Source organism: Oncorhynchus mykiss, chromosome 3, assembly GCF_057628025.1.
Source record: "Oncorhynchus mykiss isolate SJ-2025 chromosome 3, ASM5762802v1, whole genome shotgun sequence".
Taxonomy (NCBI): domain Eukaryota; kingdom Metazoa; phylum Chordata; class Actinopteri; order Salmoniformes; family Salmonidae; genus Oncorhynchus; species Oncorhynchus mykiss.
The window spans coordinates 81,485,490-81,506,982 of NC_143024.1; the positions used below are offsets into that span (position 1 = coordinate 81,485,490).

At 44.3% G+C, this 21,493-nt stretch overlaps 1 protein-coding gene across 1 annotated transcript in view; it reads left to right on the top strand.

The window, feature by feature from the left end:
• The first annotated feature begins 508 nt into the window (after positions 1 to 508).
• LOC110504579 (sushi repeat containing protein X-linked) overlaps positions 509 to 21,493 on the top strand; it is a 38,053-nt gene continuing 17,068 nt past the window's right edge. The window contains exon 1 of the mRNA XM_036975033.2: positions 509 to 746. Coding sequence (XP_036830928.1) covers positions 626 to 746 — 121 coding nt within the window. The 5' untranslated portion in view covers positions 509 to 625. The remainder of the gene's footprint in view (positions 747 to 21,493) is intronic.

Genomic DNA, 21,493 nt, shown 5'->3' on the forward strand with positions numbered 1-21,493 from the left:
CAAGGCCATATCCCACTGGGCAAAAACTGAATCAACATTGTTTCCATGTCATGTCAACAAAACAATTCAATGTGATGTTGAATCAACATGGGAAACTGATTGGATTTGCAAAATGTAACCAACTTAAGGGAATTTCCTCTTTTTCCTATTTTTCTTTTCACCTAAATCCAATGACGTGGTGCATTTTTTAAATGTTGATTTCACGTTGAATTCACGTTAGTTGACAACTCAACCAAATGGATGTTGAAATTATGTCTGTGCCCAGTGGGGTGTATGTGTGTTTGTGTATACTGTATGTCCAGCATTGATGTATCATTTAGGTGTTTGAGATGCTTTTATTTGGTTGGGCTTTTAGTTTTCTTTCAAGTTGGGGAATGTAGGCTACTTCCCCAGCAACACTGGCAACTAGACCTAAATGCGTAAGCTATTCTGAGTCACTTTGTTTTATTTTCTAATTATTTGTTTGAATGGGTTGCAGGGGCTATAGTTCAGTGTTGCTTCACTCAGCTGTGACGCCCGGGCCGCATGCCGAGGCTCAGGCCAGATTCGATTAGGATCCATTCGGACGGAGGAAAATCCTCTCGTTTCTGGAGCAGTAGGCGGGTCTTTGGAAAGTTTGAATGCGATGGAAATGTTCTTATACTTTCCAAAGATGCTGAAGGGTGTCCCGTGCGTGAATATGGACACATGGCTGGTAGTGTCTCTGTTCGTGTATGTCCAGTTCTGCTTCAGTTTAGACTATGAAGGTAAGGAATGGCATGTATGTTCCGTCCCGCGGATCAGAGGGATCTAGTTCACCCACGAGTGTCCAAACGGACAAGGTCCGTTCATTTCTCAAACTAAACGTTTTTAGACACACATGAATGCGTTGGAATTTGAATGACTTGGGTAGCGGTTGTTGCAATTGGTTAGTTTATTGCGCATTAATTATCTGCTATATCCAACTGCTATTGTTTGGTGAGCCACAGTTCTGTTTATGTGGAGGGAGCTGAGGCTGGGGTGAAAGCGGGGGTTTAAGATTAACACTAAAGCCAGCATTCTACTCGGTGACTTAGTTTACCTTCGTGCCTCAGGTTATATAAACATTTATTAATCGAAATCCTTCAAGTTCTTTTGCCATGCAAAGTAACTATTTTACAATATCCATAATGAGTTGAACAGTCGATGTCCATTATTTTACAGAGGATCGGTGTATTGACCTAACGCCTCGATCACACCGACAGTGTGGTATTTTGGTACCCGGATGAAGACAGCTTGTCTGTGGAAACGTTGGTCATTAGGTTGTTCAATTATTGCATCTGAGCTCCTAGAGTGTGCTGCTCTCTTTTTCTTTTTCAGTTGCATTTTGGTACACTAGAAGTACATTCACTTTCAATGGAACGCTGTTGCCTTGCAGCATTGCTTTGCAGAGGCAGTTGCAGTGCGCTCTGTGTGGTGATTACATTCGATTTATCATACTTTGCTCAAATTGTATTTGTAGACAGCTTGACAGAAATGTTAGCAAAAGTTGAATGTTAAACTTTTGTTGCATACATATCCAGATGATGCATCACATTTTGTGTTTCACTATCGGTATGATCGAGGCGTAACACGGATCCCAAACCGGCTGCACGCATGCGCCATCATGCATACATTTATTTTGTCCCCCTACACCAAACAACATGCAGGTTAAAATATCAAAACAAACTCTGAACCAATTACATTAATTTGGGAACAGGTTCGAAAAGCATTAAACATTTATGGCAATTTAGCTAGTTAGCTTGCACTTGCTAGCTAATTTGTCCTATTTAGCTAGCTTGCTGTTGCTAGCTAATTTGTCCTGGGATATAAACATTGAATTGTTATTTTACCTGAAATGCACAAGGTCCTCTACTCCGACAATTAATCCACACATAAAACGGTCCACCGAATCGTTTCTAGTCATCTCTCCTCCTTCCAGGCTTTTTCATCTTGGAACTTATATGGTGATTGGCATCTAAACTTTCATACTATTACTACACCGACCGGCAACACAGTTCGTCTTTCAATCACCCACATGGGTATAACCAATGAGGAGAAGGCACGTGGGTACCTGCTTCTATAAACCAATGAGGAGATGGGAGAGGCAGGACTTGCAGCGCGATCTGCGTCAGAAATAGAAAGGACTTCTATTTTAGCCCTTGGCAACATAGATACTCATTGACGCGTGCAAGCAGTGTGGGTGCAATAATTGAATAACATAGATTTCTAAATGTATTTTACAACGCTCGCGCACGCAACGCAAGCGGTGTGGTCAGCCTATAACGGCCTGTGATTTCTGTCACCCAACAGAAGCGAATCACGTTGAAGTTCCTAGATCCAGTAGCCTAGATAATTCCACCTCTCCCGTCAACATTTCCCAAATACATTCCAGGCCAGTGTGACAATCTTTGGAGATTCAGTGCCCTACAATCAGAGCCCATAGCTCCTGGACCTCGGGGCAGTCACAAGCCACACAAGGGCTCCTGTGTTCGGACTAACTGCACATTTGCTCGGACTCCCTCCTCATGTTTCATAGCTCGCTGCACACAGAACCCTTCAGATATGTGCAGTCAGTCTCTGAAACGTGCTAGGTGTTTTTGTTTGACAAGAGTAAGACTGCAGGGTCTTCGGAGGGTAAAGGAAAGGAAAGGGGGATACCTAGTCAGTTGTACAACTGAATGCATTCAACTGAACTGTCTTCCGCGTTTAACCCATCCCCTCTGAATCAGAGAGGTGCTGTGGGGCTGCCATATAGACAAGGGTGACAGGAGGACCATGTATCAGATAGAATCAAACCGTCAACAGCCCATAGCATACCACTGATTAACTACTGACCCTACGCCATGAAGGGATGGAGCCCATTATTGTTGTTATATGCTGATTGATGGATGTGATGCCATGTAGTGTTCTTTCATATTAGGAAGGTTACACCATTCGTGCAGGGCGCACAGACACACACACACATCTTTCAGATAGACAAGTGCAAACAGGGCAGGGACAGTAGCCTGCGGCGAAACATTTACTGGGGATTAATGAGAAGCTGAGATAAGTTCAAAGACAGGATGGGACCAGATAAGAGTTTGTGTGCTTGGGTGTACACTTTGGCTGGGAATTGCCAGGGACCTAGCGATACGATATTATCATGATACTTAGGTGCCAATACCATATGTATTGCTATTCTCACAATTCTATATGTATTGCGATTCGATACTGGGATTTTATTGAAATTAGATGTTCCAAACATATTGTTAGTGCTGAGCGATTAACCAACTTATTTTATTTTTTTGGTGTTATTAAACAACTAATTACCCACGTCAGTTCAATTACTTGAATTCAGTGGTGGTCGGTGCTGTTTAAGATGAGGGAGAACGTTTGTTTTTCCCATGAGCATGGCCTTATTTCTATTACAGCATATTGGATGACTGTCATTCATATTCCATTCATCCAGTTCAATGTAACAGCGATAGGTTAAGGCTACTACATGATTCTCGAATTTGCCCTATATCCATCATGAGGTTGCTACAACCTAGCCTATGAATGAAAGATTACAATGTAGGTGCACACAGGTGAGATAAAAAATGTAGGTGATAGACAGTGACACATGGACAGACAGTGACAAATGTAATACTGCCTTGCACACCTTTTTTAGGGGGTAGATCAGCTTTAATATTGCAGATAGATTTTAGCTCCCATCATTGTCAGTAATTGTCTGTATCACTTCCAATCCCCCATATATTTTTGGGGAAATACATATACACTACCAGTCAAACATTTTAGAACAGCCATTCATTCAAGGGTTTTTCTTTATTTTTACTATTTTCTACGTTGTAGAATAAGACATCAAAACTATAAAATAACACATATGGAATCATGTAGTTACCAAAAAAAGTGTTAAACAAATCAAAATATATTTTATATTTGAGATTCTTCAAATAGCCACCCTTTGCCTTGATGATAGCTTTGCACACTCTTGGCATTCTCTCAACCAGCTTCACTTGGAATGCTTTTCCAACAGTCTTGAAGCAGTTTCCACATATGCTGAGCATATGGGGGTTGTGGAGGCCAGGTCATGTGATACAGCACTCAATCACTCTCCTTCTTGGTAAAATAGCCCTTACACAGCCTGGAGGTGTGTTGGGTCATTGTCCTGTTGAAAAACAAATGATAGTCCCACTAAGCCCAAACCAGATGGGATGGCGTATCGCTGCAGAATGCTGTAGTAGACATGCTGGTTTCAGTGTGCCTTGAATTCTAAATAAATCACAGACAGTGTCATCAGCAAAGCACCCCCACACCATAACACCTCCTCCTCCATACTTTATTGTGGGAAATACACATGAGGAGATCATCCATTCACCCACACCGCGTCTCATAAAGACATGACGGTTGGAACCAAAAATCTCTTCTTATTATTGGTGTCCTTTAGTAGTGCTTTCTTTTCAGCAATTCGACCATGAAGGCCTGATTCACACAGTCTCTGAAGAGTTGATGTTGAGATGTGCAATTTCTGAGGCTGGTAACTATAATGACCTTATCCTCTGCAGCAGAGGTAACTTCCTTTCCTGTAGTGGTCCTCATGAGAGTCAGATTCATCATATGGCTTGATGTTTTTTGCAACTGCACTTGAAGAAACTTTCAAAGTTCTTGACATTTTCCGTATTGACTGAACTTAATTTCTTAAAATGATGGACTGTCGTTTCTCTTTGCTTATTTGAGCTGTTCTTGCTGTAATATGGACTTGGTCTTTTACCAAATAGGGCAATCTTCTGTATACCACCCCTACCTTAAAACAACACAACTGATTGGTTCAAACGCATTAAGAAGGAAAGAGATTCCACAAATTAACTTTGAAGAAGAAGGCACACCTGTTAATTGAAATGCATTCCAGGTGACTACCTCATAAAGCTGGTTGAGAGAATGCCAAAGGTGTGCAAAGCTGTCATCAAGGCAAATGGTTTCTACTTTGAAGAATCACAAATATAAAATATATTTTGATTTGTTTAACACTTTTTTGGTTACTACATGATTCCATGTTATTTCATAGTTTTGATGTCTTCACTATTATTCTACAATGTAGAAAATATTACAAATAAAGAAAAACCCTGAATGAGTAGGTATGTCCAAACTTTTGACTGGTACTGTACATACATACATTGTAACGAGCGAAGAGGATGGGTGTGGAGTCAGGCGCAGAGAGCAGAAGTATCTGGGGAAAAACGCTTTAACGTCCTAAACAGGAGCACGTACAATGGGTGACGCCGAACACAGGCATAACATACCAAACCCAAGTACAACTGGTAATACCGGACAGCGAGTACACCTCTTACATAGACGGTAACAAGCCCGCACAAACACAGGCAGGCTAACTGAATTTAAATAATCCCAACCCAAAAACCCCAACAAGGAACAGGTGAAAACAATAAGACAAAACCAAACGAAAAGGGAAAAGAGCAGCTAGTAGACCGGCGACGACGACCGCCACCCGAACGGGAAGGGGAGCCACCTTCGGTGATATTCGTGACAGTACCCCAGTTCTGGGCCATTTCAGCCCAGGGGATGTGTCTCGCCCACTCCCCCGGCCGGTCCTGGCAATACGACCGCAGAAACTTACCCACATCCTGGTTCACTCTCTCCACCTGCCCATTACTCTCCAGGTGTAACCCCGAGGTCGGGCTGACCGAGACCCCCAGACGTTCCATAAATGCCTTCCACACTCGTGATGTAAACTGGGGACCCCGATCAGAAACGATGTTCCCCGGGCACCACGTAGTGCCGGAAGACATGGGTGAACAGAGCCTCCGCAGTCTGTAGGGCCGTAGAGAGACCGGGCAACGGGATAAGACGGCAGGACTTAGAGAACCGATCCACAACGACCAGGGTCGTCGTGTTTCCCTGAGACGGGGGAAGATCAGTGAGAAAGTCCACCGATAGATGGGACCACGGCTGTTTTGGAAGGGGTGGGGTTGTAACTTCCCTCGTGGCAAGTGCCTAGGAGCCTTACTCTGGGTGCACACCGAACAGGAGGAGACGTAGAATCGCACGTCCTTAACTAACCAGTACTTCCCCCTAAGACCTCGCACTGTTCTCGAAATACCCGGGTGACCCGACGAGGGTAGACTATGAGCCCACCAAATTAATTGATCACGAACAGCGAGTGGCACGTACCTACGACCCGCCGGACACTGTGGAGGCGCAGGTCCCTCCCTTAGCGCCCGGTCGATGTCCGCGTCCACCACCCATACTGCCGGTGCCACCAGCCTAGCAGCCGGAATGATGGGAGTAGGATCGATGGTCCGGTCCTCGGTGTCGTAGAGACGGGACAGCGCGTCGGCCTTAGTGTTGAGGCAACCTGGTCTATACGAGATCGTAAATCGAAATCTGGTGAAATACATGGCCCACCTTGCCTGACGAGGATTCAGTCTCCTAGCTGCTTGGATATACTCCAGATTACGATGGTCAGTCCAGATGAGGAAAGGGTGCTTAGCCCCCTCGAGCCAGTGTCTCCACACCTTCAGGGCCTTAACCACAGCCAACAACTCCCTGTCCCCCACATCATAGTTTTGCTCCACCGGCCCAAGCTTCTTCGAAAAAAAAGCACAGGGACGGAGCTTCGGTGGCGTACCCGATCGCTGTGAGAGCACGGCTCCAACCCCAGCCTCGGATGCGTCCACCTCCACAATGAACGCCAAAGAAGGGTCAGGATGCGCCAACACTAGCGTGTCGGTGAACAGCGCCTTCAAACGACGGAAAGCCCTGTCCGCCTCTGCCGACCACTGCAAACGCACAGGCCCCCCCTTCAGCAGTTAGGTAATGGGAGCCGCTACCTGACCAAAACCCCAGATAAACCTCCGGTAGTAATTGGCAAACCCTAAGATCTGCTGCACCTCCTTTACCGTGGCCGGAGTCGGCTAATTACGCACGGCCTTGACGCGGTCACACTCCATTACCACCCCTGAGGTGGAAATGCGATAACCCAGGAAGGAAACGGCTCGTTTGGAAAACTCACATTTCTCCACCTTCACATATAGGTCATGCTCCAGCAGTCGCCCAAGAACCTTGCGCACCAGAGACACATGCGCGGCGCGTGTGGCGGAGTAGATCAAGATATCGTCAATATACACCACCACACTCTGTCCGTGCAGGTCTCTGAGAATCTCGTCGACGAAGGATTGAAAGATGGCTGGAGCATTCTTTAACCCGTACGGCATGACGAGGTACTCATAATGGCCAGATGTGGTACTAAACGCAGTTTTCCACTCATCTCCCTCCCGAATACGCACCAGATTATACCCGCTCCTGAGGTCCAGTTTCGTGAAGAACCGCGCCCCGTGAAATGATTCCACCGCCGTAGCGATGAGAGGTAGTGGGTAACTAAAACCCACCATTATGGAATTGAGACCTCGATAATCAATGCACGGACGCAAACCACCCTCCTTTTTCTTCACAAAAAAGAAACTCGAGGAGACGGGTGACATGGAGGGCCGAATGTACCCCTGTCCCAGAGCTTCCGTGACATATGTCTCCATAGCCACGGTCTCCTCCTGTGACAGGGGATACACGTGACTCCTGGGAAGTGCAGCGTTTACCTGGAGGGTTATCGCACAATCCCCTCGTCGATGTGGTGGTAATTGGGTCGCTCTCTTTTTACAGAAGGCGATTGCCAAATCATAATATTCTGCGGGGATGCGCACGGTGGAGACTCCACCGTCGTTGCACCAATGGAAACTCCCACACATCTACCTGAGCACTCCTCTGACCACCCCTTAAGAGTCCCCTGTTTACACTAAATTTTTGGATTGTGATAAGCCAACCAGGGAATACCCAGCACCACTGGAAACGCAGGAGAATCAATGAGGAAGAAACTAATCCGCTCCTCATGACCCACCTGCGTCACTATGTCCAGTGGAACTGTGGCCTCCCTGATCAGCCCTGACCCTAACGGTCGACTATCTAGGGCGTGCACGGGGAAGGGTTGTTCCATCTGAACCAAGGGAATCCCTAACTTAAGCGCGAAACCGCGGTCAATAAAACTCCCTGCTGCTCCTGAATTGACTAGCGCCTTATGCTGGGAATGAGGGGAAAACTCAGGAAAGGAAATCAACAGATACATATGACCAACAGGGGGCTCTGGGTGAGCCGGGTGCTGACTCACCTGAGGTGTTCGAGCCGTGCTCAGCCTGATGGACATGTCTATTAGCTGGTCCAGAGTGAGAGTAGTGTCACGACAGGCTCCCTGCGGACGTCTTCCCGCAGGCTACACCTATAATGGTTCACCAGGGCCCTGTCATTCCACCCCGTGCCAGCGGCCAGGGTCTGGATATCCAGCGCGAAATCCTGTGCGCTCCTCATCTCCTGCCTTAAGTGAAACAGCCGTGATCGAACATCGCCCGGAAGCGGCGGTTGAACTCTGGGTAATGGTCCCTCGCCGAGTCTGGGGCCTACCAGATTGTGTTGGCCCACTCCAAGGCTTTACCCGAAAGGTAGGAGACGAGGATGTTGACACTGTCCTCTCCCGAGGGAGTCGCCAAGTAAAGGTCCAGCTGGAGCAGGAACCCTTTACACCCGGCAGCCGTCCCATCGTAGTCCCTCGGGAGAGCGAGCCGAATCCCGCTGGGGCCGGACACCGCCGGAGAAGTTGGTGGTGCAGGCTGGAGAGTGGCTGAAGATGGGGTAGGGAGGCCGCTCCTTTCCCATCTCTCCATTCTCACTAATACCTGATCCATAGCTATACCCAAACGGTGTAATAGCGCTGAATGCTGTTGAACACGCTCCTCCATGGACGGGGTGGGTGCGTCCTCTCCTGCTGACTCCATGATTTAGCGGTGCGGGATCTGTCAGATCTCCCCAAGGAGTCAGGGTGTGGGTGTGGGTGTGGGTGTGGAGTCAGGCGCAGGAGAAACAAGCGCGTATTATTAAACAAGCTCAAAATAACAGGAATACCGGACTACAACAGTAACCACAAAACCCCACTCAGACACAGTCCAGGCAAAAACCACCTGTTAAAAATGAACTAAAGAAAACGCAACCCAAAACTCACTGACAGTCAAACGAAAACAATCCCGCACAAAAACCCAAAGGAAATGTCGAGATAAATACCCCCCCAATTAACCAAAATGAAACCAGGTGAAACACAAAACAGACATAACCAAAAGAAAAGGAAAAAGGATCGGTGGCAGCTAGTAGACCGGCGACGACCGCCGAGCGCCGCCCGAACAGCGAGAGGAGCCACCTTCGGTGGAAGTCGTGACAAACAGTTGCAAACGAGAATTTCTATTGGACAAATTCAGGTGTGTTTATCCCCGTTTTGTTCCGTTTGCTCCCTTTTAAGAGAAGTTTTTAAACAGAATTGGCAGATTGTCAGATTTAAAAAAGGATTTACTGCGAAAGAATACGATGCGATTATCTGAGGATAGAGCCCCATAAAAAACAACTATTTCAACCAGCACAGGCGTAACAAAATCACAAACTGCAATAAAATAAATTGTTTACCTTTGACGATCTTCCTCTGTTTGCAATCCCAATGCTCATTGTTACACAATGAATGGTCTTTTGTTTGATAAAATCAATTTTTGTAGCCTAACAGGAAACATTTTGTGAACCGCTTGTGCTGTGAATTCCGTCTCATTCCATTTTCGACGACACATTTGATGTAAATACACACACGAAACGTGACTTTTCCAGTCATGTTTGGTTTCATTGCAATCAACTGGTTTGTTTGTAACACAACCAAACCTGATGGGTCATTTCGCGGGACGTATTGACTGAAAGAAACCGATTTGAAGACAACAAGTAATGACATCATTGTGCACCAATGATATGACCGCTGTTTCGTTGATTGACTGTATTTTAACCCAATGACCACTGATCGTCTTGAAATCTAGCTGGGTAGATAGCCAATGAGCTGAGGTAAACGGCAATATGTAATGTTTATGTGTTGGAAGACCAACCCATGTAGTAAACTCCGGCGTAGAGGTTCAGTCGCCATTGACGATTCATACCGGAAGGAGCAACGCATGTTGCGCACAGCATTGTTTTGATAAAGCGCATATTCAGCTGTTCATATATCAATCAGTATGGCGACTAAGTCAGGGAAAGCTAAATCTAAGTCTAGATATACAGATATACACACAATTTTAGAAGAAATTGATCTGGAAAATGAGACAGATTGTTGGAGGACGATTCATTTAGCGATTCCCAAATGGAGGAATATTTTTTGAATGGCGAGGACATCGTTTTGGACTGGTAAGTTTTTCTCATGCCAATGCATTTGTTTGAAATTAATAATATAAAATATTATTTGTGAAATGAAATAGCCTATTTGCGGCTGTTGAGGGGAGGGCAGGCCCACAACAATGGCCAAAGTGAAATGGAGACAGTAGATACAGCTGGTCTGTTGTAATATACTGCTCAAAAAAATAAAGGGAACACTAAAATAACACATCCTAGATCTGAATGAATGAAATATTCTTATTAAATACTTTTTTCTTTACATAGTTGAATGTGCTGACAATAAAATCACACAAAAATGATCAATGGAAATCCAATTTATCAACCCATGGAGGTCTGGATTTGGAGTCACACTCAAAATTAAAGTGGAAAACCACACTACAGGCTGATCCAACTTTGATGTAATGTCCTTAAAACAAGTCAAAATGAGGCTCAGTGGTGTGTGTGGCCTCCTCGTGCCTGTATGACCTCCCTACAACGCCTGGGCATGATCCTGATGAGGTGGCGGATGGTCTCCTGAGGGATCTCCTCCCAGACCTGGACTAAAGCATCTGCCAACTCCTGGACAGTCTGTGGTGTTGGTGGTTGGTGGATGGAGCGAGACATGATGTCCCAGATGTGCTCAATTGGATTCAGATCTGGGGAACGGGCGGGCCAGTCCATAGCATCAATGCCTTCCTCTTGCAGGAACTGCTGACACACTCCAGCCACATGAGGTCTAGCATTGTCTTGCATTAGGAGGAACCCAGGGCCAACCGCACCAGCATATGGTCTCACAAGGGGTCTGAGGATCTCATCTCGGTACCTAATGGCAGTCAGGCTACCTCTGGCAAGCACATGGAGGGCTGTGCGGCCCCCCAAAGAAATGCCACCCCACACCATGACTGACCCACCGCCAAACCAGTCATGCTGGAGGATGTTGCAGGCAGCAGAACGTTCTCCATGGCGTCTCCAGACTCTGTCACGTCTGTCACATGTGCTCAGTGTGAACCTACTTTCATCTGTGAAGAGCACAGGGCGCCAGTGGCGAATTTGTCAATCTTGGTGTTCTCTGGCAAATGCCAAACGTCCTGCACGGTGTTGGGCTGTAAGCACAACCCCCACCTGTGGACGTCGGGCCCTCATACCACCCTCATGGAGTCTGTTTCTGACCGTTTGAGCAGACACGTGCACATTTGTGGCCTGCTGGAGGTCATTTTGCTGTCCTGCTGCTGGGTTGTTGCCCTCCTACGGCCTCCTCTACGTCTCCTGATGTACTGGCCTGTCTCCTGGTAGCACTTCCATGCTCTGGACACTACGCTGACAGAGACAGCAAACCTTCTTGCCACAGCTCGCATTGGTGTGCCATCCTGGATGAGCTGCACTACCTGAGCCACTTGTGTGGGTTGTAGACTCCGTCTCATTCTACCACTAGAGTGAAAGCACCGCCAGCATTCAAAAGTGACCAAAACATCAGCCAGGAAGCATAGGAACTGAGAAGTGGTCTGTGGTCACCACCTGCAGAACCACTCCTTTATTGGGGGTGTCTTGCTAATTGCCTATAATTTCCACCTGTTGTCTATTCCATTTGCACAACAGCATGTGACATTTATTGTCAATCAGTGTTGTTTCCTAAGTGGACAGTTTGATTTCAGAGAAGTGTGATTGACTTGGAGTTACATTGTGTTGTTTAAGTGTTCCCTTTATTTTTTTGAGCAGTGTATAATAAAGACAGTAGATCTGGCTGGTCTGTCATAATATAATAGAGACAGTAGATCTAGCTGAAATGTCATAATATAAAATAGACAGTAGATCTAGCTGGTCTGTCATAATATAAATGAGACAGTAGATCTAGCAGGTCTATTATAATATATTCAACTTTATGTTCCCTGTACTCTATATATACAGTATCTGTTTATTATACCTGTTGATACAGGGCTCATGTGAAACTATTCTAACTGAACATTTTCTTTCACAGTGACACTGACTCCGAATGGGAGCTCCCAGTGCCAAGGTGTCCATCCCCCACTGAAGCTGGTTCATCCAGCTCCTGCCACAAGTGGTGTTCATCTGTCCAAATGTATTTCTGCAGGCATGGATGTGCCTCAGGACCAAAAGGGCACAGCATGGAGGCGTCGCTGTGTTCTTTGCAAAATGAAGTCCCCCATCACCTGCACCACATGCTTGGTGACCCTCTGCTTTACTGCAGAAAGAGACTGCTTTGGCACCCGGCATCAGCAGCACAATATTGTGTAGAGGACTGAGGGTCTTCCAAATATTGAAAGTGTTATTTTGTAAAATTGTATATTTTTTTTCATGTTTTTTCTCCATTTTTTTGTAGGGGGGGTATGTTAGAATACCATTTTGGTATTTTGTATATAGTTATTCCATTCAAAATGTTTAACTTCACCAATTTGGCCACTTGGGTACATTTGGGCTACTTGTGTGGGACACCTGGGTGACTTCATGATAAATGTCATGTAGCACACTCATTTTGGAAGTTATCATTCTGAAACTTTGCACAAGTACTGTTGCCCTCTTATGTTTTTCACTGAAATTGTCCGCATCATCCTATCTGAATGTTTGTTTTGTCTTGTTCATTTTAAAGATGATGATACAACAATAAAAATGAAAAAACATATGGTTTTTTCATTGTATTATCTAAACCAGATATATTGTGTTACATTCTCCTACATTCAATTCACATTTACACAAACTTCAGAGTGTTTTCTTTCAAATGAAATCAAGAATATGCATTTCCTTGGTTCTGAGCCTGAGCTACAGGCAGTTAGATTTGGGTATGTCTTCAGGCAGAAATTAAAAAAAGTAGGGGGGTAGCTGTAAGAGGTTTTAACTAAAGTGACATCATAGTCAACATTGCTAATAGAACTATCACATTAGTAAACCCTCTACGATCATGCAGTAACGTTACAGTGTACAGTCAGTAAGCGTGCCCCGGTGGCAATATATTTGTAAAACCAAAAGCTTACCTTGACACAGAAGAGTTATAGTGTTGTGTTGGATAGTCATAGCCAGCTAGCTAACATAGCATCCCTCAGTTTGAGCAGGGTTTTTGAGTAGGCTCAACTAGTTATGTGCATTTGAAACTGAAAGTGAAAAAAAAGACTCTCTCTTCATCTCTTTTTTTAGGAAGAAATTCATTTGTTTAAAATAGTTCAACTATTGTCGTTCTCTCTCTTTGAATAAGCTGTTCACCACATTTTCTGCAGTGCAGTGCTAGCTATAGCTTATGCTTTCAGTACTAGATTAATTCTGTGACCCTTTAATTGAATGGACAACATGTCAGTTCATGCTGCAAGAGCTCTGATAGGTTGGAGGATGTCCTCCGGAAGTTGTCATAATTACTGTGTAAGTCTATGGAAGGGGGTGAGAACCATTAGCCTCTTAGGTCCTGTATTGAAGTCAATGTACCCAGAGGAGGACAGAAGCTAGCTGTCCTCCGGCTACACCTTGGTGCAACCCAACAGAGTACTGTTGAGGATACTATAGACCTTCATTGCAAAACAGTGTGTTTTAGTCAATTATTTAGTCAATATATTTAGTGTAGTGTTATGTAAAAGGGATAACTTTTGAAATGTTTTAAAAATTTTATTTTTATGAAATTCACGGAGGAGGATGGTTCTCCCATTCCTCATCTGAGGAGCCTCCACTACTTGAATTCCATTTAGTTTTTAGTTTTTTTTGTGTGCCCAACACACCGTTTCTCTAGAGAGAAATCATAGCCTATCATTGGCGGTGTTCGAGCGCATAAGAATGACTGCAGGCAACTGCGGACTGACTGATCTACAAATAACCTTGCATCATAAATAACACTCATTGTTTGTAGATCAGTCAGTCAGTCACAATTTAGCCGTGATACATTTAAGCAATAAGGCCCGAGGAGGCATGGTAAAGTATATGGCCAATATACCACGGCTAAGGGCTGTTCTTATGCACAACTTAACGCGGAGTGCCTGGACACAGCCCTTAGCCGTGGTATATTGGCCATATATCACACACCCCTGAGGTGCCTTATTGCTATTATTGACTGGTTACCAACTTAATTAGAGCAGTAGAAATAAGTGTTTTGTCATACACATGGTATGCGGTCTGATATACCACGGCTGTCAGCCAATCAGCATTCAGTGCTCGAACCACCCAGTTTCTAATGCCGTTTTGATCTCTTCGAGCAAGGTCATTGACAAGATAAATCAAGTCAAGAACTATGTGGGACGTTGGGCTATGGAGTTGTAGTTTTCATCATTATTAATCAAATATTGAACTTTGTTCGACGCAGAAACGTGGTAATTAACTACAATGACCATGATCCATTGCACCTGTTTTTTTCCGTCTAAGATGGAGATGGATACACTTTTACGTTAGGTTAGATACACACAGACCGCATAGACCGCATGACAGAGCAATGCACACAACAAGTGTGCCTTATCTTATTAAAAGAAGTCGTTAAATTATTTTGTCAGACAGCTCTGCAGCGTGTCAAACAGCTCTGTGTGGGAAGCACAGAGAATGTTGTCTGGCTGCTAATGCCTGAGCAGAGATTAGATGATGACTTTAAGGAATGAAAAATAATAAAGTCATCAAATAAAAACTAAGCAGTATACACAACTGAAATATTTAAACATTTCATAGTAATTTCCTTTTTTCTGTTGATGTCTACCCAATGTGGACCAGACAGAGACTGGATTTGGAGTTTCCGTTAAAAATCTCTAAAATAATTTTAATGTCATTGATCATTGATTCATAATGTATTTAATGTAAAAAAAAATATAATCGAAATGAAAACTGATTATTTTTTAATAATCGACCTGAAACCGAACCGACCTCAAAAAGTACTAATCGTTCAGCACTACATATTGTTCAACATATGTCTGTTGCAGAAGGACAAGAGAGCATCTGTCTGTTGCAGAAGGACAAGAGAGCATCTGTCTGTTGCAGAAGGACAAGAGAGCATCTGTCTGCTGCAGAAGGACAAGAGAGCATCTGTCTGTTGCAGAAGGACAAGAGAGCATCTGTCTGCTGCAGAAGGACAAGAGAGCATCTGTCTGTTGCAGAAGGACAAGAGAGCATCTGTCTGCTGCAGAAGGACAAGAGAGCATCTGTCTGTTGCAGAAGGACAAGAGAGCATCTGTCTGTTGCAGAAGGACAAGAGAGCATCTGTCTGTTGCAGAAGGACAAGAGAGCATCTGTCTGTTGCAGAAGGACAAGAGAGCATCTGTCTGTTGCAGAAGGACAAGAGAGCATCTGTCTGTTGCAGAAGGACAAGAGAGCATCTGTCTGTTGCAGAAGGACAAGAGAGCATCTGTCTGTTGCAGAGGGACAAGAGAGCATCTGTCTGCTGCAGAAGGACAAGAGAGCATCTGTCTGTTGCAGAGGGACAAGGGGGGGCCATGAGAAAACTAGTTTTGATCAGGACACCGATAAAAGTGCTGAAAAGAAGATATACTTGACTTTTGGTGCAGGTACAGCAAACGACCGCAACAATACTATTGTGATATTGTCAAAACGATACGATATATCGTCAAAAAGATCATCCCAACATGTAACTATATCTATTTCTGCCCCATTTCTAGTCTGTCACGGCGTATATATGCAATGGGTGTCCATACCAAAGATAGCGGTTTGTCAAATAGAGAGAGAGATTGTGTGTGTGTTCTTGAGAGTGTGTGAGGGTGTTGTGTTGGAGATTTGAATGTCTTGTTCAGTGGTGGCGCAGCTCACCACTTCTGTCTGATCCACAGGCTGGAACAAGTACATACACGCTCCACTGGAGTTACTGTAGATTTACACTGACAGGGCAAACACAGCTCGTCAAACTGACTCAGATAGCTGAAACTGATGTCACTGGTGTGTGTGTGTGTGTGTGTGGTGTTAATGGGGTTGTTGATTTAACAAGGGTGTTGGTTATGGGGTTGTTAGTTATACTCTTTGTTTATGTGGCAGTATCTGTGTGTGTTTGTTTGTGTGTGTATGTGTGTGTTAAAGGGGGTTGAGAAGGGAAGGAAGGATGGTTTGGGGTTTTCTAGTCTTTATTTGGCAGCCTCTCTTTCCTATGGTAGTGTACAGTACATTGAGGTGTCTATACTGAGAGACAGGCTGAGTGTTGATGTTACCTCCTGGGCATTATTGCAACTGGGAAGGGAAGTGTTTGATGGTTGGTTCTCTTAGGTGCCGATACAATATGTATTGTGATTCTTAAGATTCTAGATGTATTGCGATTCAATACTGGGATTTATTGCGATTTGATGTTCCAAACATTTTATGTATTTTTATTGAACCTTTATTTAACTAGGCAAGTCAGTTAAGAACAAATTACTATTTACAATGATGGCCTACCAAAAGGCAAAAGGCCTCCTGCGGGACGGGGGCTGTGATTAAAAACAATATGTATATATAGGACAAAACACACATCACGACAAGAGAGACAAATAGCACTACCTAACACTAGCAACAAATAAATATATACTAATCAATACTTGGAGTCAAAGTATCAAATAATATCATACATAATAATATTGCGATATGTAACTGTATTGATTTTCCCCCAATAACTAGTTATAACAGAGTGTGATGTAACCCAGGGAAATCTCTAAGCCGGACAGTTTACTGAAAGCCAATTTATACTTGATGCTATATCCACATGGATGGAGGGTGTTATGCAATTATGGAACCTCTGGGGGCATTCAGAGGCCAAATAGATATCTGTATCGCATCACCGTGTATCTCCCAAATTTTGTAACGATGTGGAGGGCTCCGTATAGCTCAGCATTGACATGATTGGGTGACGGTAGGTGGGGGCGGGAGGTCCTATATAAACACAAACTCACTTCCTCGACAACATCCTTCACAACAGCTCTGCTCAACTGCTCTGTGAAGCGCAAGAAGTATGAATGCCCTGACTTTTGCAGCGGCAGTATCACCGTAAATGCTGTACAGCCAATTGAGATTGACCATGCAACGCCTTTAATACTACTGAAATAGCAGAAGTATTGGCTCTTCACATTGTGCATGATGAAAGAAAGAGAGAAAGAGAGTGCATGACAGTGAGAGAGTGAGTGATTGATGCAATAAGAAAGGTGTCGGTGAGCATGTGATGTTAGAGAGAGAAAGAGAAGGAGATAGAGAGAGGGGTTGATTGAGGACAGTAGCGGTGTGTGTAAAATCACCAGGGAAGTCAAGCCAGGGGGGAAAATCCATATTACAACCTCGATTTTGTGTTGTGATAATTGCATTGTTTGCTCTTTAACCTGTTAGTTCATATGCCTTGTGACCATGATATACAGTTCCTTCGAGAAAGTATTCAGACCCCTTGACTTTTTCCACATTTTGTTACATTACAGCCTTATTCTGAAATTGATTAAATAAATAAAAATACGCAGAAATCTACAAACAATACCCCATAATGACTAAGCAAAAACAGGTTCTAGACATTTTTGCAAATGTATTAAAAATAAAAATAAAAACAGAAATACCTTATTACCTTATTATATAGCTGTAGGCAACGCTCCACATCCAACCTGACCGATCTTGAGAGGATCTGCAGAGAAGAATGGGAGAAACTCCCCAAATACAGGTTTTCTAAGCTTGTAGTGTCATGCCCATGTTTTTTGAATATATATAAATTAGTCAACATTTCTAAAATCCTGTTTTTGCGTTCTCATTATGGGGTATTATTGTGTGTAGATTGATGAAGAATAAAAAAAACATTTTAGAATAAGGCTTTAACCTAACAGAATGTGGAAAAGGTCAAGGGGTCTGAATACTTTTCGAAGGCACTGTATAGGCCTAGCGCTGAGACAATAAGAAGACACAGTGGCATGATAAATTCAACCACACATTTGTTTCATCACAAAACCAGAGCAACATGAAGTCCGGTGAATTCCACAAAACATATTGCATGGAACAAACAGTTGCATGACCTGCAGCAGGTCACTCAAGTTAATGTTTCCAACATTTTCAGACTTCTAGACAACTATTGGTTTAGAACCATGGAGAGTTACTACAAGTCACAAAGAAAACAGGAGCTGCCTCCACTATTCCAGCACCATTTCAACGTCAACATTTCTACATTATCTAATCACCTTAAAATATACATCTAAAAGATACCAATAACAATTTAGTCCAATCAACATATGCTAAATATGATCTGCCTTTCCATTTTCTGTGTGTTTGTGTGTGTGTGTGTGTGTGTGTGTGTGTGTGTGTGTGTGTGTGTGTGTGTGTGTGTGTGTGAGTGAATTAAAGTATAAAAAAACATGTTGACTCACTCTTCTTGTTGAAAAATGCCAATGCCATCCTCCTCTCTTTCATGTTGCCTAAACGGTCTATGACTCTGTCATACAGTACACGTTTTTGTTGTCCTAGGCTACCTGGCTAAAGTTCTTGCTTACTAGCCTAACTTCCTTTTATTTGTAACGATGACCCAGCTAGTTAACATTAGCCTACTAGCTACGTGTTGAACTTCCAGCCTGCCAGGCCAGAGGCACAATGTATGAATTTATGGTTGGATCAGAATCACCGTTATAATCATTAGCCAGTACGGAGAATTAAGTAAAACCACAAGTCCAAATCCCTATCTCCATCCTGGGGTGGCAGGGTAGCCTAGTGGTTAGAGTGTTGGACTAGTAACCGGAAGGTTGCAAGTTCAAACCTGCTGTCGTTCTGCCCCTGAACAGGCAGTGAACACCCACTGTTTTAGTCCGTCATTGCAAATAAGAATTTGTTCTTAACTGACTTGGTAAAATAAAAAATGCATGGCTAATTTAGGAAAGGGACAATTTTAGCTAACTAGCTAGCCACCCGAGGACAACTACACAACGAGATGATGCAACAATTACATTTTTCAATTCCACCTTTGGCTTTTGATGTGATGTGATTGGTGTGAAGCACTTTCCCTGACACCTTTTTTCAAAGCTGAGCTCACTCAGTATAGCTCAAAGTTGATTGACTATTATTTTACACTTTTTTATCAAGGGAGGCCAAATGCTCGCTGGCTTCCCTTGCATTCAATGCTACAGGCGGCAACAATGTCATACTCATTTTGACCAGACAGCATCAGATACGCTGCACATACTGACACAGAGGGGCACAATTTTGTTCTCTTGGATGCTTTCTCCATTGAGATATATTCAGCCTCTTGCGAATTGAAAGATATTTCTGAAACACATATTTTGTATGTTTTTTTCTTGGTAAATTTGACTGGGGAAGCCTGGTTTCTGTTGGCATCCATGACTGGTATTGGTACTGACTGGTATTGACTGGGGAAGCCTGGTTTCTGTTGGCATCCATGACTGGTATTGGTACTGACTGGTATTGACTGGGGAAGCCTGGTTTCTGTTGGCATCCATGACTGGTATTGGTACTGACGGGTATTGACTGGGGAAGCCTGGTTTCTGTTGGCATCCATGACTGGTATTGGTACTGACTGGTATTGACTGGGGAAGCCTGGTTTCTGTTGGCATCCATGACTGGTATTGGTACTGACTGGTATTGACTGGGGAAGCCTGGTTTCTGTTGGCATCCATGACTGGTATTGGTACTGACGGGTATTGACTGGGGAAGCCTGGTTTCTGTTGGCATCCATGACTGGTATTGGTACTGACTGGTATTGACTGGGGAAGCCTGGTTTCTGTTGGCATCCATGACTGGTATTGGTACTGACGGGTATTGACTGGGGAAGCCTGGTTTCTGTTGGCATCCATGACTGGTATTGGTACTGACTGGTATTGACTGGGGAAGCCTGGTTTCTGTTGGCATCCATGAATACACGCCACTGGTTGAGAAAGATACCGAGAGAAAGAGATGGTAGAACCAGTCCGCTGTCTTCAGTCTATGTGTTTCTGATTGGGCGGGCGGTTATGGATCTGTTTCCTTCCGTTTGCATGTACGATAGTACGTACATTAATCACACGCGATACCTCAGACACCACTGGCCCAATTTTGACAAAACTTGATTGAATGATGCGTCTTGCCATAGAGATATGACATTTACACTGATTGGCCCAAGGGGTTGCTATAGTAATCAACTGAAATTCCAAGTATGTGGCCTCCCCTTAAAATTAGTGGACACCCGTTGCTGACAGGTGTATAATATCGAGCACACAGCCATGCAATCTCTATAGACAAACATTGGTAGTGGAATGGACCGTACTGAAGAGCTCAGTGACTTTCAATGAGGCACCGTCATAGGATTGCACCTTTCCAACAAGTCAGTTCGTCAAATTTCTTCCCTGCTAGAGCAGCCCTGATCAACTGTAAGTGCTGTTATTGTGAAGTGGAAACATCTAGGAGCAACAATGGCTCAGCTGCAAAATGGTAGGCCACACAAACTGACAGAACGGGACCACCGACTGCTGAAGCACGTAACGCGTAAAAATCATCTGTCTTCGGCTGCATCACTACCGAGTTCCAAACTGCCCTTGGAAGCAACATCAGCACAATAACTGTTAGTCGGGAGCTTCATGAAATGGTTTTGCATAGCCGAGCAGCCGCACACAAGCCTAAGATCACCATGCGCAATGCCAAGCGTCTGCTGAAGTGGTGTAAAGCTCACCACCATTCGACTCTGGAGCAGTGGAAACTCGTTCTCTGGAGGGATGAATCAACCTTCACCATCTGGCAGTCCCAGAATCTGGGTTTGGCGGATGCCAGGAGAACGCTGCCTGCCCGAATGCATAGTGCCAACTGTAAAGTTTGGTGGAGGCGGGAAAATGGTCTGGGGATGTTTTCTTTAGTATCAGTGAATGGAAATCTTAACGCTACAGCATACAATTACTTTCTAGTTGATTCAGTGCTTCCAACTTTGTGGCAACAGTTTGGGGAAGGCCCTTTCCTGTTTCATGACAATGACAATGCCCCTGTGCACAAAGCGAGGTCCATACAGAAATGGTTTGTTGAGATCGGTGTGGAAGAACTTGAGTGGCCTGCACAGAGCCCTGACCTCAACCTCATTGAAACACCTTTGGGATTAATTGGAAAGCTGACTGCGAGCCAGGCCTGGTCACCCAACATCAATGCCTGACATCCCTAATGCTCTTGTGGCTGAATGAAAGCAAGTCTCCGCAGCAATGTTCCAACATCTAGTGGAAAGCCTTCCCAGAAGAGCGGAGGCTGTTATAGCAGCAAAGGGGGGGACCAACTCCATATTAATGCCCAATGAGATGTTCGACGGGCACGTGTCCACATACTTTTGGTGTCTCCTGTCCCGTTTGAGCTACAGTGTGGGACTGTTTGTCCCCCACCAAACATTGACCAAGCATATACAGTATAT